The following is a 21772-nucleotide window of genomic DNA, read 5'->3' as shown; positions in this document are numbered from 1 at the left end:
AAATTTAAGAGTGAAGTTGTTCTGTTTGTTTATAGAGTCGGCCAAATGGCCCTTGACACGTTGCACCTTGATTCATTATGCCATAGTTCCTTGGTTCGTTCTTCAAAGAATGTCTCCACTCTCCGAAAAAGGTGACATATGGGTGGTTTGATTGAATCAGTGATTGCTAGACTTGTTGATTGGGATCCATGTCTTGCCAGTTGTTCGTCTGCCTTCTCGTTTCCCATAATGTCACAGTGTCCCGGTACCCAACAGAGTTGGACAGTGTTTGTGAGGTTCACCAAAGCAGTTCTACACTCAAGAACGGCCTTAGACTTGATGTTGGAGGATTTGATAGCTTTAAGAGCCGGCTGACTATCAACGAAGATAGTCACCGGTTCAAAGATTTCTGCAACCAGACAATTTATCAACTCTGCAGCCATTTTGATCGCAAAGATTTTGGCTTGGAAAACACTACAGTCGTTGTTCAACCTATATGAGTATTCCAGACAAAGCTTTTCGCAGTAGACGCCAGCTTCGGTACCTTCTTCCATCTTGGAACCGTTTGTGTAGAAAGCCAGACCGTCCAGAGGAGGGTTACTACGGGATAACGACCTCAATATCTTCAAATCTTTGGACTGGTGATAAGTAGTCGCTGAATTTCGCCTGCAGATTTAAGCTAAGGTTTGGTTCTAGCTTCCGAAGAATACATGCATGTCCATAGGTGCTGTCACGCCAACGATTCAATTCATGTAGCCTTAGGGCACTACGTGCTGCTTGACCTATGATGCTGAGTCTCATGGGCAAGAGGTTCAACATCACATTTAGAGCTGCTTGCGGTGTACTTCTAAAAGCTCCAGTTATCAGGATCGAGGCTGCCCTCTGCACCTTGTCTATGTTGCCGGAGTTCGATTTTTGTCGAAGCGCGTGCCACCAGACAAGGCATCCGTAGGATAAGATGGGTCTCACAACAGTATTATACAGCCAGTGTATAATAGCTGGATTTAATCCCCAGCTTTTCCCAATCGAATTCTTACATGAATAAAGTGCAATCATACCTCTCTTCGTCCGTACCTCGACGTTCCTTTTCCATCTCAATTGAGAATCCAGGATTGTAACTAGGTATTTGGCCTCAGGAGATAGATGTAATTGCACTCCATCCAATGTTGGTTGCACGAAGTCGCCGAGCTCACGCTTTCTGGTGAACAATACCAGTTCTTTTTTCGTTGGATTTACACCAAGGCCATTTGCGGTGGCCCAACGGGACAGCTTTGACAAGACTCTTTGCATAAGCTCCGATATTGAGGACAGGAATTTGCCAGTTATTAGTATAACCACATCATCCGCGTATGCGACAACCTTGATGCCCTGATTGTCGAATTCCGCCAAAATATTGTTTATCACAAGTAGCCACAGCAGCGGTGAGTGTACACCTCCCTGGGGGGTACCTCTAGTTGCTGTCTTCCTTATTGTCAACTCCCCGATGCTGGAATTAATGATCCTGCTCTCCAGCATTCTATTTATCCAGCAGATCAGGCTTTCCGGGGTTTTGACCGCTCTAAGCGAGAGATGAATGGACTCAAGTTTTACGTTGTTAAAGGCTCCTTCTATATCCAGGAATGCCGCCAAGGTTAAGTTTGGATTCTCCATATTTCTCTCAATAAAACCCACGACCTCATGAAGAGCGGTTCGACAGATTTACCTTTCATGTAAGCATGCTGCGAGTTGCTCAGCGAGGCAGTGTCTGCAAAGCTCCTAATCTCCAGATCGATCAGTCGTTCGAGTGTCCTGAGGAGAAAGGAGGATAAGCTTATAGGTCTGTACCTCCTTATTACCTCCTTCCACAGATCTGGTACGCAGGAAAGAAACAAACAGGCCCTGAAGATCTCCTCCAGAATTAGGTATATCTGCGGTGCGGCAAAATGAAGCATCGTAGGAATTATTCCATTTGGACCAGGTGACTTATAGGGTTTGAATGTACTTACTGCCCACTTTATTTTGTTTCTCGTCCACTGGCTCTTGGACTTGGAAGTTGTCACATTCAATGTGAAGGTTACTGGCGTCCGTGCAGTCACTGAAGTGGGTCTCAGCTAGAAGGTTTAGAGTCTCAAGACCTGAGTCTGTCCACGTGCCGTCCGGTTTTTTGATACTACCAATGGATTTGGGGTCCTTGGAGAGTATCTTGCGGAATCTGGCAGCATCGTTTACTCCTTCTACAGACTCACAGAAACAAACACATGACTTCTTTTTGGCGCGCTTGATTTCACTCTTGTATTTGTTGAAACTCGCTTTATATGATTCCCAGTCACTGTCAAGTTTCGTCGCGTGCGCCCTGTTATACAGCTTTTTGGTGTTTTTCCGCAGTTCGCCAAGATCCTTGTTCCACCACATCGGTTGGGATTTCTTCCCAGGATAAGTAAATGGACAGGTATCCTTATGGCAGCGAAGAAGGTTGGACAGAAGTTAGGTTGGACACTTTACTCTTAAGCTCAGCAACTGTTACTATCCTTCCGGTGAGTGTCAGTTGAAGGTTCGTCAGATCAGTGATCCTGCCCCAGTCCGTCCTTCTCGGGTTCCTATAAGGATTTTGGCGGACTCCGTCGGAAGAGAGTTCAAAGTATATCCTCATATGATCCGAAAAGGAGCATTTGTTGGGTACCCTCCAGTTCTTGACGACAGAGTCATCTAAATTTGACAGAGTTAGATCAATGACCTCCTCCCTGTTTCTAATTTTAAAGGTAGGGTCATTTCCTTTATTACATATTCTTAGATTGTAAGATAATATAAAATTGAAAATTGACTCACCTCGTGAGGGAAAACTGAATTTTGGTTCAGGATGGGTTCGGTTCCGACTGTGTCCACCTCGCGAAAATCAGTAGGAGTAGGTAGGCGACAGGTGCTACGGCCGAAGGCCATCTATTTAAGAAACATTTACAAAATTTTGTTTGCGTAGTGCGTAAACTCGACTTGTTCCCAGTCAATGGAAAATATTTATAAAGTGTTCCATTCTTATTTTTATTGGTTTATCATTTGGTTGCTTAGCTTTAACTTTCTGTGGGGCTAAATTATTTAACCTTCATATTTGTTTGCAAATTTTTTCGCATTGGTTTTCTTGTTGTTTTTCTTCTTCTTCGTTTTACCGCATTACCTTCGTCGATAGTAAACAAACCAAAAACCTCACATTGAAATAAATAATAAATGGTAAACTAAAAACAAAACTATAATAAAAAAATACCAAAACAAAAAAACGTAAACAAATGACGTAGTAATTAATGTGTGACAATTTGATTTATTGTATTACAAACAAATTCAATGCAATGCCGTTTAAATGTTTAGCGGGTTTTGAAATGTAATCAAACAAACAGTTTGAAATTTAATCTTACGGCCAAAGATCGGATTACTTATTTCCCATGTAATTTAGATATTGATTTGTAATATTGCTTATGGGGCTATTATAACAACTGTTGGCAAATGGAAATGGATTTTTACCTCCTATGCCTTTGGTTACAATGTATTGTTTGTTGTCTTTACAAAGACTTTGGACTAGAACTGCTGTAAAGGTATTCATTACCAAGCAGGTTTAGTGGTTATTGGAAATATGTATAGCCACTGTTATAGTTTTAAGAGACAATGCGGCATTATTTGAGACCCTTTTGGCAAAAAGAATATGCTACGATTTCTCAGAAAACTAGACAAGAAAACTTAACAAATTGATATACGGAAAACATATACATATATGAAAGGGAAGTTCTTTGATATTCTATTTGTTTATTTGCATTTTTTTATTTTAATTTTCAAAACAAGTGGGTTATTTGAATAAATGTTTCGTTTTTTTGTGTTATATTGCATATGTATATTCATTCGGCTTCTATATGCAAATTCCAATAAAATATATTTTTATGTCATGTTTATTTTAGCAAAATTTTTTGTGGACTTTGGACCAGCAAATATATATTTTATGTTATTTTTATAGAATGGTTTAAATATACATGCATACTTATTCTTGGAAAAATAATCCAAAAAAATAATATCATTCTCAGGCCCAATTCTTCAAAATGAATTTGTTCCAGAACTTATTCCAAAAAATAAAATTTGTGTCGCAAATTATACAACATCGTCGCATTTGCTTGATTGTTATTTCACATTACGCTCTTTTGGACCCTAAACTAATTGCGATTGCAAAAAATGTCTGACAGAATTTATTTTTTTGACATTTTTGCAATCAATGATTTGCAAAAAAATAACAAAAAATAGCTCCAAATAAATTCTTTAACCTAAATTGATTTTTTATCATATCGCAAAAAGCAGGAGGAGGTCTCATGACTAATGAAAAATGTCTGGCCCATTAAGATTGCTACTGACGCAGTTATATATCAGTGAAGTACGTTTATCAAACAAAATAAACCATTTAATTATATGGTAATTTGGTAAGACGTAATAAAAATGTCCAAATTGTTAAAGGGTTTATTGCACTCTCTCCCATATTCACATGCATGGGGGGTAATAATCTTCTGCGTAATCTGGAAGTCAAACAAGTAAATAAGGAACAGTAAATTTTGCCAAAGAGGAAAATATGCGTGGATTTTTTAAAAATTTTGGGAGCCAACAAAGACAACAAAAGGCGTGGATTTTTTAAAGATTTTTGGGAGCCAACAAAGACAACAAAAGGCGTGGATTTTTTAAAGATTTTTGGGAGCCAACAAAGACAACAAAAGGCGTGGATTTTTTAAAGATTTTTGGGAGCCAACAAAGACAACAAAAGGCGTGGATTTTTTAAAGATTTTTGGGAGCCAACAAAGACAACAAAAGGCGTGGATTTTTTAAAGATTTTTGGGAGCCAACAAAGACAACAAAAGGCGTGGATTTTTTAAAGATTTTTGGGAGCCAACAAAGACAACAAAAGGCGTGGATTTTTTAAAGATTTTTGGGAGCCAACAAAGACAACAAAAGGCGTGGATTTTTTAAAGATTTTTGGGAGACAACAAAAGGCGTGGATTTTTTAAAGATTTTTGGGAGACAACAAAAGGCGTGGATTTTTTAAAGATTTTTGGGAGACAACAAAAGGCGTGGATTTTTTAAAGATTTTTGGGAGACAACAAAAGGCGTGGATTTTTTAAAGATTTTTGGGAGACAACAAAAGGCGTGGATTTTTTAAAGATTTTTGGGAGACAACAAAAGGCGTGGATTTTTTAAAGATTTTTGGGAGACAACAAAAGGCGTGGATTTTTTAAAGATTTTTGGGAGACAACAAAAGGCGTGGATTTTTTAAAGATTTTTGGGAGACAACAAAAGGCGTGGATTTTTTAAAGATTTTTGGGAGACAACAAAAGGCGTGGATTTTTTAAAGATTTTTGGGAGACAACAAAAGGCGTGGATTTTTTAAAGATTTTTGGGAGACAACAAAAGGCGTGGATTTTTTAAAGATTTTTGGGAGACAACAAAAGGCGTGGATTTTTTAAAGATTTTTGGGAGACAACAAAAGGCGTGGATTTTTTAAAGATTTTTGGGAGACAACAAAAGGCGTGGATTTTTTAAAGATTTTTGGGAGACAACAAAAGGCGTGGATTTTTTAAAGATTTTTGGGAGACAACAAAAGGCGTGGATTTTTTAAAGATTTTTGGGAGACAACAAAAGGCGTGGATTTTTTAAAGATTTTTGGGAGACAACAAAAGGCGTGGATTTTTTAAAGATTTTTGGGAGACAACAAAAGGCGTGGATTTTTTAAAGATTTTTGGGAGACAACAAAAGGCGTGGATTTTTTAAAGATTTTTGGGAGACAACAAAAGGCGTGGATTTTTTAAAGATTTTTGGGAGACAACAAAAGGCGTGGATTTTTTAAAGATTTTTGGGAGACAACAAAAGGCGTGGATTTTTTAAAGATTTTTGGGAGACAACAAAAGGCGTGGATTTTTTAAAGATTTTTGGGAGACAACAAAAGGCGTGGATTTTTTAAAGATTTTTGGGAGACAACAAAAGGCGTGGATTTTTTAAAGATTTTTGGGAGACAACAAAAGGCGTGGATTTTTTAAAGATTTTTGGGAGACAACAAAAGGCGTGGATTTTTTAAAGATTTTTGGGAGACAACAAAAGGCGTGGATTTTTTAAAGATTTTTGGGAGACAACAAAAGGCGTGGATTTTTTAAAGATTTTTGGGAGACAACAAAAGGCGTGGATTTTTTAAAGATTTTTGGGAGACAACAAAAGGCGTGGATTTTTTAAAGATTTTTGGGAGACAACAAAAGGGGTGGATTTTTTAAAGATTTTTGGGAGACAACAAAAGGCGTGGATTTTTTAAAGATTTTTGGGAGACAACAAAAGGCGTGGATTTTTTAAAGATTTTTGGGAGACAACAAAAGGCGTGGATTTTTTAAAGATTTTTGGGAGACAACAAAAGGCGTGGATTTTTTAAAGATTTTTGGGAGACAACAAAAGGCGTGGATTTTTTAAAGATTTTTGGGAGACAACAAAAGGCGTGGATTTTTTAAAGATTTTTGGGAGACAACAAAAGGCGTGGATTTTTTAAAGATTTTTGGGAGACAACAAAAGGCGTGGATTTTTTAAAGATTTTTGGGAGACAACAAAAGGCGTGGATTTTTTAAAGATTTTTGGGAGCCAACAAAGACAACAAAAGGCGTGGATTTTTTAAAGATTTTTGGGAGCCAACAAAGACAACAGAAGGCGTGGATTTTTTAAAGATTTTTGGGAGCCAACAAAGACAACAAAAGGCGTGGATTTTTTAAAGATTTTTGGCAGCCAACAAAGACAACAAAAGGCGTGGATTTTTTAAAGATTTTTGGCAGCCAACAAAGACAACAAAAGGCGTGGATTTTTTAAAGATTTTTGGCAGCCAACAAAGACAACAAAAGGCGTGGATTTTTTAAAGATTTTTGGCAGCCACCAAAGACAACAATAGGCGTGGATTTTTTAATGATTTGTGGGAGCCAACAAAGACAACAAAAGGCATGGATTTTTTAAAGATTTTTGGATTTTTAAAGATTCTTACTATTATGCATATATGTACTTATGTACATATATAAGTGTTTAAATATTATTTCCTCTTTCTTATAGAAACGGCCTTTTAGTCTTCCAAATCTTGTATATCATTAAACTTCTTCTCATATCAAGTCTTTTATAAACTTCTCCCTAATTATATTAATTTTCTTGCTTTTCTCCTATCATTTCAGATTAATATTTAAAATCTCGGAAAGAAAGCCCTAAATACCACAGTTTCAATACATTTTTTGGTGGGTTAATTAAGCCGGCGCCATGGCTGAAGCCCATCAGGCCGTTGCTTTTTCATTTGCCATTACCCATGAGGGTTTTGACATCAATTACGATCAAGAAGTTTTAAATCTTGTGTGGACTTCCGGTGTCAGATCGTGGAAGAAACGTTTAGCCAGAGCCAGGGTAAGAAGCAAACAATACATTCCCCTCTACTAACTAAGCAAACACAAATTTCCTCTCCTCCTTTCTTTCTACAGAATGGCATACGCAACGGTGTCTATCCAGCCCACATACACAGTCTATGGCTAATAACGGCCATAGCATTAGGCCTGCATTTTGCCGGCTTTCAAACGCCATTTAATATAGTCAATCGTATTCTAGTACATTTACCTGCAAACACAATCAATTGGCAAGTGACAGCTTGCTTTCTAGCCTCATTAGTTATATGGTTAAGTATATGCTTTACAATGCGTTATACGCTCAAACTGTTACTGATGTACAAGGGTTGGATGTATGAATCTCGAGCGCCGGGTAGTAAAACATCGCTACGCACAAAATTATGGGCTGGTGCTGTCAAGGTATTCTCCAGTTGGAATAAACCTGGCCTCTATAGTTTTCAAGGTTCGTTGCCAAGGTTGACACTGCCCTCGGTGAAGGATACAATGCAACGTTATTTGAGATCGGTGCGCCCCCTCTTGGATGATGAACAATATCAGCGTATGGAACGTTTGGCTAATGAATTTGAAAACACCATCGGCAAGAAGTTGCAATGGTATTTGATTTTGAAGAGTTGGTGGGCAACCAATTATGTTTCCGATTGGTGGGAGGAATATGTCTATCTACGTGGTCGCAGTCCCTTGATGATTAACAGTAATTTCTATGGTACCGATGCCATATTCATGGATTTGACTCACAATCAAGCTGCCCGCGCTGCTAATGTTGTTTATCTGTTGTTGAACTTTAGACGTTTGATTGAGAGACAAGAATTGCAACCTGTAAGTAGGGAACTTTTAATTTTTAAATGGATAATATTTAATTTGAATATTATTTACCTTCTCACAGATCATGGTCCAAGGCATTGTTCCATTGTGCTCCTGGCAATATGAACGTACCTTTAATACGGTACGTGTACCCGGCATGGAAACAGATCGCATTGTCCATTACAAAGACTCCAATCACATTGTGGTGCTACACAAAGGCTGCTATTACAAGGTTATGATTTACCACAAGGGACGTTTGTTGAGACCCTGTGAAATTCAAATGTAGGTGACCTTTCATTTTTCACAAGGTTAAATATAAATATCAATAAATAATCTCTCTCACTCTCTTCTAGACAAATGGAAGAAATCTTAAAATCCACTGCCACCCCCTTACCTGGTGAAGAACATTTGGCTGCTTTGACTGCCTGGAATCGTTCCAAGTGGGCTGAGGTCCGTAATACCTATTTCTCTCGCGGTGTAAATCGCGTCTCATTGAATACCGTCGAATCTGCGGCATTTGTTGTTTCTTTGGATGAAGTTCCATTTGAATTCGATTTGAACAGACCCGAACTATTAGATAATTTCGGTAAAACTCTTTTGCATGGCAATGGCTATAATCGTTGGTTTGACAAGAGTTTCACGGTGTGTGTTGGCACAAATGGTCGTGTTGGTTTCAATGCTGAACATACGTGGTAAGTGCAAAAAAGGGAATTTTGAGTATTAAGAATTAAAACTTGGAAAGTTTACTCCAAACAAAGATGAAAACCCCTAATATTGGATAGGATTTTATGAGGACAAGAATAAGAATGTTTATAAGAATTTTAGAGACAATCAAAAAGGATAATAGGCATGGAATTTCAACGAATTTTAGGAACAATCGAAGTCCAGAAAATAGGCGTGGAATTTTTAAGAATATTAAGACAACAATAGGCGTGGATTTTTTAAAGATTTTTGGGAGCCAACAAAGACAACAAAAGGCGTGGATTTTTTAAAGATTTTTGGGAGGCGACAAAAACAACAGTTGGCATGGATTTTTTAAAGATTTTTGGGAGTCAACAAAAACAACAATATGCGTGGATTTTTTAAAGATTTTTGGGAGCCAACAAAGACAACAAAAGGCGTGGATTTTTTAAAGATTTTTGGGAGCCAACAAAAACAACAATAGGCGTGGATTTTTTAAAGATTTTTGGGAGCCAACAAAGACAACAAGAGGCGTGGATTTTTTAAAGATTTTTGGGAGCCAACAAAAACAACAATAGGCGTGGATTTTTTAAAGATTTTTGGGAGCCACCAAAGACAACAATAGGCGTGGATTTTTTAAAGATTTTTGGGAGCCAACAACAAAACAACAATAGGCCTGGATTTTTAAAGATTTTTGGGAGCCAACAAAAACAACAAGAAGACGTGGATTTTTTAAAGATTTTTGGGAGCCAACAAAAACAACAAGAAGACGTGGATTTTTTAAAGATTTTTGGGAGCCATCAAAGACAACAAAAGGCGTGGATTTTTTAAAGATTTTTGGGAGCCAACAAAGGCAACAAAAGGCTTGGATTTTTTAAAGATTTTTTGGAGACACCAAAGACAACAATAGGCGTGGATTTTTTAAAGATTTTTGGCAGCGAACAAAAACAACAACAGACGCGGATTTTTTAAAGATTTTTGGCAGCCACCAAAGACAACAATAGGTGTGGATTTTTTAAAGATTTTTGGGAGCCAACAAAAACAACAATAGGCGTGGATTTTTTAAAGATTTTTGGCAGCCTCCAAAAACAACAATAGGCGTGGTTTTTTTAAAGATTTTTGGCAGCCTCCAAAAACAACAATAGGCGTGGATTTTTTAAAGATTTTTGGCAGCCTCCAAAAACAACAATAGGCGTGGATTTTTTAAAGATTTTTTTGGAGACACCAAAGACAACAATAGGCGTGGATTTTTTAAAGATTTTTTGGAGACACCAAAGACAACAATAGGCGTGGATTTTTTAAAGATTTTTTTGGAGACACCAAAGACAACAATAGGCGTGGATTTTTTAAAGATTTTTTGGAGACACCAAAGACAACAATAGGCGTGGATTTTTTAAAGATTTTTTTGGAGACACCAAAGACAACAATAGGCGTGGATTTTTTAAAGATTTTTTTGGAGACACCAAAGACAACAATAGGCGTGGATTTTTTAAAGATTTTTTTGGGAGCCACCAAAGACAACAATAGGCGTGGATTTTTTAAAGATTTTTTTGGAGACACCAAAGACAACAATAGGCGTGGATTTTTTAAAGATTTTTTTGGAGACACCAAAGACAACAATAGGCGTGGATTTTTTAAAGATTTTTTTGGAGACACCAAAGACAACAATAGGCGTGGATTTTTTAAAGATTTTTTTGGAGACACCAAAGACAACAATAGGCGTGGATTTTTTAAAGATTTTTTTGGAGACACCAAAGACAACAATAGGCGTGGATTTTTTAAAGATTTTTTTGGAGACACCAAAGACAACAATAGGCGTGGATTTTTTAAAGATTTTTTTGGAGACACCAAAGACAACAATAGGCGTGGATTTTTTAAAGATTTTTTTGGAGACACCAAAGACAACAATAGGCGTGGATTTTTTAAAGATTTTTTTGGAGACACCAAAGACAACAATAGGCGTGGATTTTTTAAAGATTTTTGCCAGCCACCAAAGACAACAATAGGCGTGGATTTTTTAAAGATTTTTGGGTGACACGATTGTTAGATGGTTTGAAAGCCGAAAATGAATTAAACGCAAAATTCTTTAAATAATTTAGGAAAAATAAGAGAACAAAGTTCCCTTCGGCCACTTGTGTTCATATTTTTTTTTTTTTTTAATTTTTTTTTTTTTTTAATTGAAAAATAATTGGCACAAAAATCATAAATAAAATATTCAAAATCATTTTATTTTTTTTATTAAAAAATAAAAAAGGGCCGATGCTGCTGTTGGTGCTCACATGTGGGAAAACATGATGGTGGACGATCTTGTCCTCGACGGGTAATACAATATTTTCCAAAGACCTTTTTCTAAAGATATGACAAATGGTGTTGGCCCTTACAGCGTTGTTTATATGTATACGATCACATTTTTTTCATATTTCAAATTTTTTTTTTTCGTTCGCATCTGGTTATGGACATTTTCCTTCACATTTGTACGATTTTTTCATTTTTATGGTTGCAGTTTATTATTATTTTTTACAGGTACAGGATTTTCAATATTTTGTATATTTTATTTATCGTTTTATATAAATTTTATTTTTTGTGTTTTTTTATATAATTTTCCACACATTTTTTATTTTACTTTCACACACTTTTTTTAGGGCTGATGCACCGGTTATGGGTCATACATGGGAATATATATTTGGTGATGATATTTATGGGTAAAACAAAAATGGACTTACTCATTATGTTAAACGCCAAGCCAAGCTAGTCCCCAAATATATAACCAATTCCTAATCATTCATTTCCAAAACAAAAATGTTAAACTAACCATTTTTTAATTTATTCCAACTTTTAAAGATAAATTTAAACTAATTTTAATTTAAAAAAATTTCTATTTTTTTAATTTTTCTCATCAAGTTGGAATATATTTTTGTTGAAACTTTGTTGATAAGCACCGTTATTTGTTGTCATTAACATTTGTTCTCTTATCCATATTGAAAGCTATCTAACCCCTCTAACCCTAAACTTATCAGCAGGCAAATTTGTGTTCTTTGTATTGAATAATTGAATAGAAGAGGTGATAAACTACATGTTCCCGATCCATTTCGCTACGTCGGTGACCTTAAACCATTGAAGATTACAATGCCTCACCATGGAGGTATTGACATTGTTGCATAATTAGAAAAAAAAAAAAAACTCTTTCGGTTTAGGTTACAAACCTTGACTCCTGAATAAATCATTCCAATTTCCAATATTTTCTTCTTTCAAATAAAAATTGCCTGCTAATGATTCGTAATTTGTACTAACAATTGTATGTGTATGTGTTTATGCATGTAGATGTGTATATAGATTCATCTGTAAAATCATAAACCTCGATAAAACGGTGCCGATTCTTCCCAGTTTTATTCCCAAAAAACTAATTTTCTCCTATTTATATTTCTAAACAATTTAGATATGATGAAAACGGCAATACCAAGGGTACACCTGAATTCCAGCCACCCTCACCCACACGCCTCAACTGGCAATTGGAACCATGTTTGCCGCAAATTGAAGAAGCCACCCTAGATGCTAATAAATTGATTAATGTAAGTGAAGAGATAGACTCACAATTTCAAATAAAATTAATAATAAAAATTCTTAAAATTCTAGGATGTTGATCTCAGAATTTTGGTACACAATCAATATGGTAAAGGTTTCATGAAGAAGTGCCGTCTCTCTCCAGATGCTTTCATACAAATGGCCCTGCAATTGGCCTATTATCGTGATGCTGGACGTTTCTCATTGACCTATGAAGCCTCAATGACACGTTTGTTCCGTGAAGGTCGTACCGAAACGGTGAGACCATGTACCATTGAATCGGCTGCCTGGGTTAAGGCCATGGAGGACAAGAATACAACTGTAAGTTTTCACTTTACAAAATTTTTTTATAAAAAAAAAATATTTTAATTTTCTTTATTTTTAGTTGGACGAACGTGTTGCCCTCTTGAAAAAGGCCTGTGAACGTCATCAGTTGGGCTATCAAGATGCCATGTGTGGTCATGGTATTGATCGTCATCTGTTCTGTCTCTATGTGGTCTCTAAATATTTGGAAGTTGATTCACCATTCCTTAATGAAGTGCTCAGTGAACCCTGGCGTTTATCTACTAGTCAAACACCTCATGGCCAGACACCAAAAATGGATTTGAAAAAACATCCCAACTGCATCAGTTCGGGTGGTGGTTTTGGTCCCGTTGCCGATGATGGTTATGGTGTCTCCTACATTATTGCCGGTGAAGATTTGATATTCTTCCATATTTCAGCGAAAAATTCGTGTGCAACAACGGTAAGTTAAGAAAATATCTGTTCAGAAAAGATTTTTAGAAACTCTAAGGAGGTCCGAATACATTGTGAGGTGCTTTATTGAGGTCAGAATAAATTTTGAGGACCTCTATGGTGGTCCGAATAGACTTTAGGAGCCCTATGGTGGTCAGAAAAAATTTTGATGACTTCTAAGGAAGTCGAAATAGATTTTGAAGAGCTTTATGGAGGTCAAACATCTAATGACGTCGAAATAGATTTTGAGGAGCATTATAAAGGTCATAATCGATTTTGAGGACCTCTAAGGGGGTCAGATTAGATTTTGAGGACATCTAAGGAGGTCCGAATACATTTCGATGCGTCTTATGGAGGTAAGATTAGATTTTGAGGAGCTTTATGCAGGCCACAATAGATTTTGAGGACATCTAAGAAGGTCCGAATACATTGTGAGGTGTATTATGAAGGTCATAATAGATTTTGAGGCGCTTTATGGAGGTGTCAGAATAGATTTTGATGACCTCTAACGACTTCGAAATGGATTTTGAGGAGCTTTATGGAGGCCAGAATATATTTTGATGACCTCTAAAGAGGTCAGAAAAGATTTTTAGAATCTCTAATGAGGTCGGAATACATTGTGGGGTATTTTAAGGTGGTCATAATAGATTTTTGGGAGCTTTATGGAGGTCAGAATAGATTTTGAGGACCTCTAAGAAGGTCCGAATAGATTTTGAGAAACTTTATGGAGGTCAAAATAGATTTTGATGACCTCTAAGGACGTCGAAATTGATCTTGAGGAGCTTTATGGAGACCAGAATATATTTTGATGACCTCTAAAGAGGTCAGAAAAGATTTTTAGAAACTCTAAGGAGGTCCGAATACATTGTGGGGTGTTTTAAGGAGGTCAGAATAGATTTTGGGGAGCTTTCTGGAGGTTAGATTACATTTTGAGGACCTCTAAGAAGGTCCGAATAGATTTTGAGGAACTTTATGGAGGTCAGAATAGATTTTGATGACCTCTAAGGACGTCGAAATTGATCTTGAGGAGCTTTATGGAGACCAGAATATATTTTGATGACCTCTAAAGAGGTCAGAAAAGATTTTTAGAAACTCTAAGGAGGTCCGAATACATTGTGAGGTGCTTTATGGAGGTTAGATTAAATTTTGAGGACCTCTAAGAAGGTCCGAATGGATTTTGAGGAACTTTATGGAGGTCAGAATAGATTTTGATGACCTCTAACGATTTTGAGAACCTCTAAGAAGGTCAGATTAGATTTTGAGGACATCTAAGGAGGTCCGAATACATTTCGATGCGTCTTATGGAGATAAGATTAGATTTTGAGGAGGTTTATGGGGGCCACAATAGATTTTGAGGACATCTAAGAAGGTCCGAATATATTGTGAGGTGTATTATGGAGGTCATAATAGATTTTGAGGCGCTTTATGGAGGTCAGGATAGATTTTGATGACCTCTAACGACTTCGAAATGGATTTTGAGGAGCTTTATGGAGGCCAGAATATATTTTGATGACCTCTAAAGAGGTCAGAAAAGATTTTTAGAAACTCTAAGGAGGACCGAATGCATTGTGAGGTGCTTTCTGGAGGTTAGATTAAATTTTGAGGACCTCTAAGAAGGTCCGAATAGATTTTGAGGAACTTTATGGTGGTCAGAATAGATTTTGATGACCTCTAATGACGTCGAAATAGATTTTGAGGAGCATTTTAAAGGTAATAATCGATTTTGAGGACCTCTAAGGGGGTCAGATTAGATTTTGAGGACATCTAAGGAGGTCCGAATACATTTCGATGCGTCTTATGGAGATAAGATTAGATTTTGGGGATCTTTATGGAGGTTAGATTAAATTTTGAGGACCTCTAAGAAGGTCCGAATAGATTTTGAGGAACTTTATGGAGGTCAGAATAGATTTTGATGACCTCTAAGGACGTCGAAATTGATCTTGAGGAAATTATAGAGGTCATAAACGATTTTGAGAACCTCTAAGAAGGTCAGATTAGATTTTGAGGACATCTAAGGAGGTCCGAATACATTTCGATGCGTCTTATGGAGATAAGATTAGATTTTGAGGAGCTTTATGGAGGTCACAATAGATTTTGAGGACATCTAAGAAGGTCCGAATACATTGTGAGGTGTATTATGGAGGTCATAGCAGATTTTGAGGTGCTTTATGGAGGCCACAATAGATTTTGATGACCTCTAACGACTTCGAAATGGATTTTGAGGAGCTTTATGGAGGCCAGAATATATTTTGATGACCTCTAAAGAGGTCAGAAAAGATTTTTAGAATCTCTAAGGAGGTCGGAATACATTGTGGGGTGTTTTAAGGAGGTCATAATAGATTTTGGGGAGCTTTTGGAGGTTAGATTAAATTTTGAGGACCTCTAAGGAAGGTCTGAATAGATTTTGAGGAACTTTATGGAGGTCAGAATAGATTTTGATAACCTCTAAGGACGTCGAAATTGATCTTGAGGACATTATAGAGGTCATAAACGATTTTGAGAACCTCTAAGAAGGTCAGATTAGATTTTGAGGACATCTAAGGAGGTCCGAATACATTTCGATGCATCTTATGGAGGTAAGATTAGATTTTGAGGAGCTTTATGGAGGCCACAATAGATTTTGAGGACATCTAAGAAGGTCCGAATACAATGTGAGGTGTATTATGGAGGTCATAATAGATTTTGAGGCGCTTTATGGAGGTCAGAATAGATTTTGATGACCTCTAACGACTTCGAAATGGATTTTGAGGAGCTTTATGGAGGCCAGAATATATTTTGATGACCTCTAAAGAGGTCAGAAAAGATTTTTAGAATCTCTAAGGAGGTCGGAATACATTGTGGGGTGTTTTAAGGAGGTCATAATGGATTTTGGGGAGCTTTATGGACGTTAGATTAAATTTTGAGGACCTCTAAGAAGGTCCGAATAGATTTTGAGGAACTTTATGGAGGTCAGAATAGATTTTGATGACCTCTAAGGACGTCGAAATTGATCCTGAGGAGCTTTACGGAGGCCAGAATATATTTTGATGACCTCTAAAGAGGTCAGAAAAGATTTTTAGAAACTCTAAGGAGGTCCGAATACATTGTGAGGTGCTTTATGGAGGTTAGATTAAATTTTGAGGACCTCTAAGAAGGTCCGAATAGATTTTGAGGCGCTTTATGGAGGTCAGAATAGATTTTGATGACCTCTAAGGACGTCGAAATTGATCTTGAGGACATTATAGAGGTCATAAACGATTTTGAGAACCTCTAAGAAGGTCAGACTAACTTTTGAGGAATAGATTTTGAGGACCTTTAAGTAGGTCGGCATAGGTGAGATGCATTATAGAGGTCAAAAAAGATTTTGGGGAGCATTATATGGCTCAGAATAGATTTTGAAATAGTCTATTTCAACCTCAATGGATCCCTTTGTGCTCTACTCGGACTATAGGTCTCCTTGTAGTATATCCGAACATCTATAGAACTCCTCATATAGAGTTCTCACCTGTATATAGCCCCTCATTATATATACAGACCTCTATAGGGCTTTTAAAAATCTACTCGGGCCTGTTTCGGACATTTATAAAGATCAGTATAGATCTTGAGGACCTCTAAAGAGGTGGGAATAGATTTGGAGGATCATTACAGAGGTCAGAATAGATTTTTAGAGCGTCTAAGTAGGTCCGAATACATTGTAAGGTGTTTTATGGCTGTCAGAATAGATTTTGAGGACCTCTAAGGTGCTCGGAATAGGTTTTGAGGAGCATTATAGTGTTTAGAAAAGAGGTCTGCATACAATGTGAGGTGTTTTATGGAGGTCAGAATAGATTTTGAGGACCTCTTAGGTGGTCCGAATTGATTTTGAGCAGCTTTATGGAGGTTAGAATAGATTTTGGTGACCTCTAAACACGTCGACATATATTCAAGGCGATTAGGAATGTCAACTCTCTGTGAGTTTTGCCTTTCTGCCGTTTCAACTTAAAGGAGTAAGTGAAAAAACTCACAGGGAGCTGACATTCATAAATGACCTGATAATAATTTCCAAATTTCCCACTTAAAAATTTCTAAATAATTTTTTTTATTTTATTTTTGTTTCCCTCTTTCAGGATGTTCATCGTTTCGCAAATAACATTTGCAAAGCTTTGGCCGATATTCGTGCTATGTTTGAAGAACACATGAAACAAAATCCACCACCACAAAAGAAAGCTGCTGCCATAGCCAATGGTAGTACAACAAAAGAAGCCGGCAAATCAGCAGCTAAATGATGATGCAGATAGAAAAGAAAAACCTTATGGAAAAAATAACATCACCATCTTCATCAGCATCCCGAGATTGATTGGTGGCCCAGCCAAAGGCCCCTCCAAGAATTGAGATGATGAAATTGCTGGGAAAATCAACTCCTCGTCCTCCTCATACAAAAAGAGAAATTAATTTGTTGCAGCGCATTTGTTTTTTGATTTCATATTATTATTAAACATTTTTAGCAATATTAGGTTTAAAAAAAGAAAAAAATATTAAAAAAATCGTTATGATTTTTATAAACCAACCTCCTTGTAGACTACCGCAAATACTATTATTATCATCATCTGTAGCTTAGATAAGTTTTAATGCAAAAACACAAACAGAAACACTAAAATTATCATCGTCCTTTCTCCCTCCATTTGGGTAGTTTTAGTGAAAGTGTTGTTCATTATTTTTTCTTCATTACATCGAAAATTTGTTTTTCCTTAAGAAATTAATCAATCAATGCAATTTTTTTTATTTTTATTTGGTTCTGTATTATCATCATTGTGTTTCGTATTTCCCTTCCCCCTTTTGTTTTATTCTTTACTCATTTTTATTTAAATTAAGAAAAAAATATTAGTTTGTTATAATGAAAAAAAAAAAAAACGAAAAGTTGTTTTAAACAAATTTTTAAATAAAAAAACAACTCACTACTTTTAAAAATATACAAATATTTTATTTATACAAAAACCTTATGCTGCAATGGGATTTGCATGTATTGTCACACTGTTGATTTTCTTCTCTGCATGCGGCCGATAGGTTTTGGGATTTACCGGCAATTTTTCCAATTCATCTAAGGCATCAAAACCATCAATGACACGGCCAAATAACGTGTATTTCAAATCCAAATTTGGTTGGGCAGCATAGGTTATGAAAAATTGACTAGCATTTGAATTGGGTCCATTGTTGGCCATGGACAGCATACCTCGATCTGAGTGCTGTAAATAAAAATTTAGATTAGTATTTTGTCTCTTTATTGATTGTTGTTTTTTTGTTTTCACTTACCTTCAAATGATCTTTGAATTCATCTTCAAATTTGTGTCCCCATATTGATTTACCATTTTTACCCGTATTGGTGGGATCACCACTCTGCACAATGAAGCCTTTTATGTTACGTATGAATGCACAACCATTATAATAATCACTGGCACACAAAGCTAGGAAATTTTCACATGCCTTTGGACAATCCTCACAAAATAATTCCAATTTTATATCTCCAACATCTGTATGTAATGTGACCGCCTGGGAGAAGTAGTAAAAATTGGAAGTTCAATCACATTTTTAGGGAACACACAAATACTCGTATTCTATTACAAGCAAACAAATTTAGGAAGTGCCTAGAACCTATACCAAAGCGTAAACATGCATATAAAAATTTCGGTTTTCTGATCAGAGAAGACGAATTGGCAAATTTCTTTGAATTTGATATAATATTGGCAAAATCATTAAAGCCGATGATGGTATACTTAACCATCTCTATGTCGTCTGATACGCACGATTGTTTTTCACACATATAATTGGCGAACAATTTTTTTGTTAAGTCTACGACAGACAAGTGTGGGGAAGGCGGCAAGTTGAATGTTTTCATTAAGCTCGCATCGGGACAAACTTTTTTCACAGATAGGTCTCGTCACCCTACTCACAAATATGTATAACATTTATTGCGGAAGTCCATAGTTCCGAAATATGGGCCATTGAAGTTCCGAAAATTCCTTTGTAACTTCGCTATTTTTGAACGGATAATGATCATATTATCGATAATATGAGTACCATTGTAAAGCTTACGGAACATACTATAATATACGGGGGATTCAATATTTTCTCCTATGGAAAGGTGCAAATCTCGGAAATGGTAACAAAACTTTCTTTAAAATTGTAAATTGTAGGACTTTACTTACACAAGGGAGTTTTCAGAACTTCATAGGACCATATATGGAGAAGTATGGACTTCCCCCATCGAACTTTATATTTTTTAATCAGGACAAAAAGTTCTACCTATGGTATAAATTTCAGATTTTTCCGCCAGTTCGTAGAATTATAAATTTATGCCTGCTGAACTTTTATTTGACTTATCTTACAAAATTTTTCCATGCGAGGAATATGCAAATATCCACCACTAAATCACCACATGGGCGGAGTGACTAACAGAGTTAAAACAGAGCTTAAATTCGTCGCTATCCGCTTGTCTTAAAAGCGGACCTGTGAATCCTAAAAAGTTGTAAAAAAATCTACTCGCGATGTGACTACATCTTTTCGTTATGACCTTGGTCGTTTTAAGAAATTGAATGTGTGTACAAATATTAAGAAAAATTCTTTGGGGAACACAAAACTTTGTTCGTTATAAACGTAGTTTCTTATAACCGATGTTCGCTATAAGAGAATTCTTTAAAAATGTATAAAAGGTCCATAAGTCCACCGCTATTAATTTTTGTCTCAAAAACAGACCAAATTACCTATAGTTGGTAATTTGGTCTGTAACCTTGTTGGCCACATATAACGCGATAGGTCGATCTGTGATAAGCTATGCGGTGCCAGTTTGGTCCGCGAATATAACTGCAAGGGAATGAAAAAATATTCAAACCTGTCAGAATGCCGCCCTGAGAACAGCAACAGGATGCCTCGTCATGTCTTCAGTGGACCATCTACATAAAAAGACTGAGATTCTTCCGGTACAGCAACACAATGGCATAATCAACTATACTGTGAATGCGGTCCTCGGAGAGGAGCAGCTGAGGAGCGTCAGCTGCCACGAGAGTTTAGGTCCGCGAATATAAGTGCAACGCAATGGAAAAAATGTTCAAAACTATCGGAATGCCGCTCTGGGAACTGCCCATCTGCATAAGGGATTGATGAAATTGTGCAAACCATCAATGATGATGATGACCATAGGGCACAGACCCGCACGACACTCTGCACATATTCAAGTATGGACTTGCCCTCGAAAAAAATGTACCGTTGTAACTAGGACCGCATATACACAACATGTTGCCAAAAATTTTAAAAAGATCTTTGAACTTTGTGTGGGAGTTAACCGAAATAGTGGTCGGAGGATGTAGTCAATATTCGGACAAAATCCGAGTCTGTGGGGCGATGTACAACGTTTGGACCAAGTCGTTTTCTCCCTTCGAGGGTTATTTACCACCCAGTTTAATTGGTACCAACAAGCTTTATTGGAGCTTATGGGCCATTATCTCAGGAAGTATGGATATTCCCCCGAAAATAAAGTAACAGGTCCCACAAGAAACTGATCTGTGCCTAGAAGTATATGCAAAGTTATGACCAATTCAGCTACTACCTTAGAGAGTTATCGTTTACATAATTTTAGCGAAAAATTTTGGAACAAATCTAGTTTAGTAAAAACTCTCCGATTTTTTTGAAATTTTTTCCAGAGGTAGGTATTTTTACGCTGATTACGGGAATATAAAATTTTCTTGGGGGACGGACCCGGTTACCCGGTTATTCGACCCGAAAGTCCGGGTACCCGGTACCCGATAGACCCGGTTCTACTGAACCGTTGGAAAGCTTATGAAACTACCTATACAACAAGTGGTCATATGATGGGGTTATCTCCAGGGGTTCAGAAGTTATAACCAAAATACCTCTTTTTGGACCCGGGTTTTTCCATAAAACCCTCAAAAAGTCGAAAAAGGGCCCATTATGGGTGCTCATTTAATTCACGTAATTTTATAGCTCATACTTCAACCTTTCCAAAATGGTGCCATTTGTTATAATACCTTCACTGGATCCAGAGTTTTTCTAAATTCATCACTTTTTTTAAGTAAATTTTTTTTCTAAGTAGCCGGCCTTCGTCCGGGGATTTAAGACTTTCTCCTATGGACAGGGTCCAATCTAGGGAATGGGAACAACATTTTCTTCTAAATTTTAAATGTTTCTCTCATTCTAAGGTCAATATCTCTGGACCCAGTGAAGGTATTATAACAAATGGCACCATTTTGGAAAGGTTGAAGTATGAGCTATAAAATTACGTGAATTAAATGAGCACCCATAATGGGCCCTTTTTCGACTTTTTGAGGGTTTTATGGAAAAACCCGGGTCCAAAAAGAGGTATTTTGGTTATAACTTCTGAACCCCTGGAGATAACCCCATCATATGACCACTTGTTGTCGGCGCTTTGTATATGAATTTCTATTAATCATGAATGAATTTGCTTTGTGCTTCGGACATATTATGGAAATTATGTATGTGTGTAGTTGCTTACCATTCTTGTTTACTTTTATTATTTTTCTATTAATTAACTATGAATTAAATTAATAAAATTGCTCGCAAAAAATTAGATGGAGATTGTGTGCTTCAAGTCAAAATAACAACAAATACCTGCTTCTTTTTTG

The 21772-nt window shown here is 36.6% G+C and overlaps 2 protein-coding genes across 15 annotated transcripts in view; one reads left to right on the top strand and one right to left on the bottom strand.

Annotated features, from left to right (window-relative positions):
* Positions 1-18086, top strand: part of whd (carnitine O-palmitoyltransferase whd) — a 70167-nt gene extending 52081 nt beyond the window's left edge. For 8 of the 14 annotated variants that reach the window (XM_073992849.1, XM_073992855.1, XM_073992854.1 and 5 more), the window contains 9 exons: positions 7164-7386; positions 7461-8198; positions 8266-8465; positions 8537-8875; positions 11507-11566; positions 12301-12433; positions 12498-12746; positions 12811-13170; positions 17246-18086. In XM_073992849.1, the coding sequence (XP_073848950.1) occupies positions 7246-7386; positions 7461-8198; positions 8266-8465; positions 8537-8875; positions 11507-11566; positions 12301-12433; positions 12498-12746; positions 12811-13170; positions 17246-17404 (2379 nt within the window). In that variant the 5' untranslated portion in view covers positions 7164-7245 and the 3' untranslated portion in view covers positions 17405-18086. Of the gene's footprint in view, positions 1-7163; positions 7387-7460; positions 8199-8265; positions 8466-8536; positions 8876-11118; positions 11185-11506; positions 11567-12300; positions 12434-12497; positions 12747-12810; positions 13171-17245 lie in introns of all 14 variants that reach the window. The other 6 variants (XM_073992843.1, XM_073992847.1, XM_073992844.1 and 3 more) reach the window with 1 other exon arrangement.
* On the bottom strand, positions 18075-21772 carry LOC141406806 (peptidyl-prolyl cis-trans isomerase-like 3). The gene is made up of 3 exons (XM_073992857.1): positions 21643-21772; positions 18429-18665; positions 18075-18361 (listed from the first exon to the last, which is right to left on the bottom strand). Exons 1-3 carry the CDS (start codon positions 21643-21645, stop codon positions 18116-18118), a joined length of 486 nt encoding a protein of 161 aa, XP_073848958.1. The 5' UTR covers positions 21646-21772; the 3' UTR covers positions 18075-18115.

This window comes from Musca autumnalis, unplaced genomic scaffold, assembly GCF_047663935.1.
Source record: "Musca autumnalis isolate F117 unplaced genomic scaffold, ASM4766393v1 scaffold_5, whole genome shotgun sequence".
Classification (NCBI taxonomy): Eukaryota; Metazoa; Arthropoda; class Insecta; order Diptera; family Muscidae; genus Musca; species Musca autumnalis.
This window is presented reverse-complemented; position numbering and strand designations above follow the sequence as displayed.

What these genes read in the sequence shown, in the direction of transcription:
- LOC141406806 (XM_073992857.1), bottom strand. An exon ending in AATTCAAAGATCATTTGAAG is followed by an intron (nt 18,362 to 18,428) that starts GTAAGTGAAAAC and finishes TTTTATTTACAG; the next exon opens with CACTCAGATCGAGGTATGCT.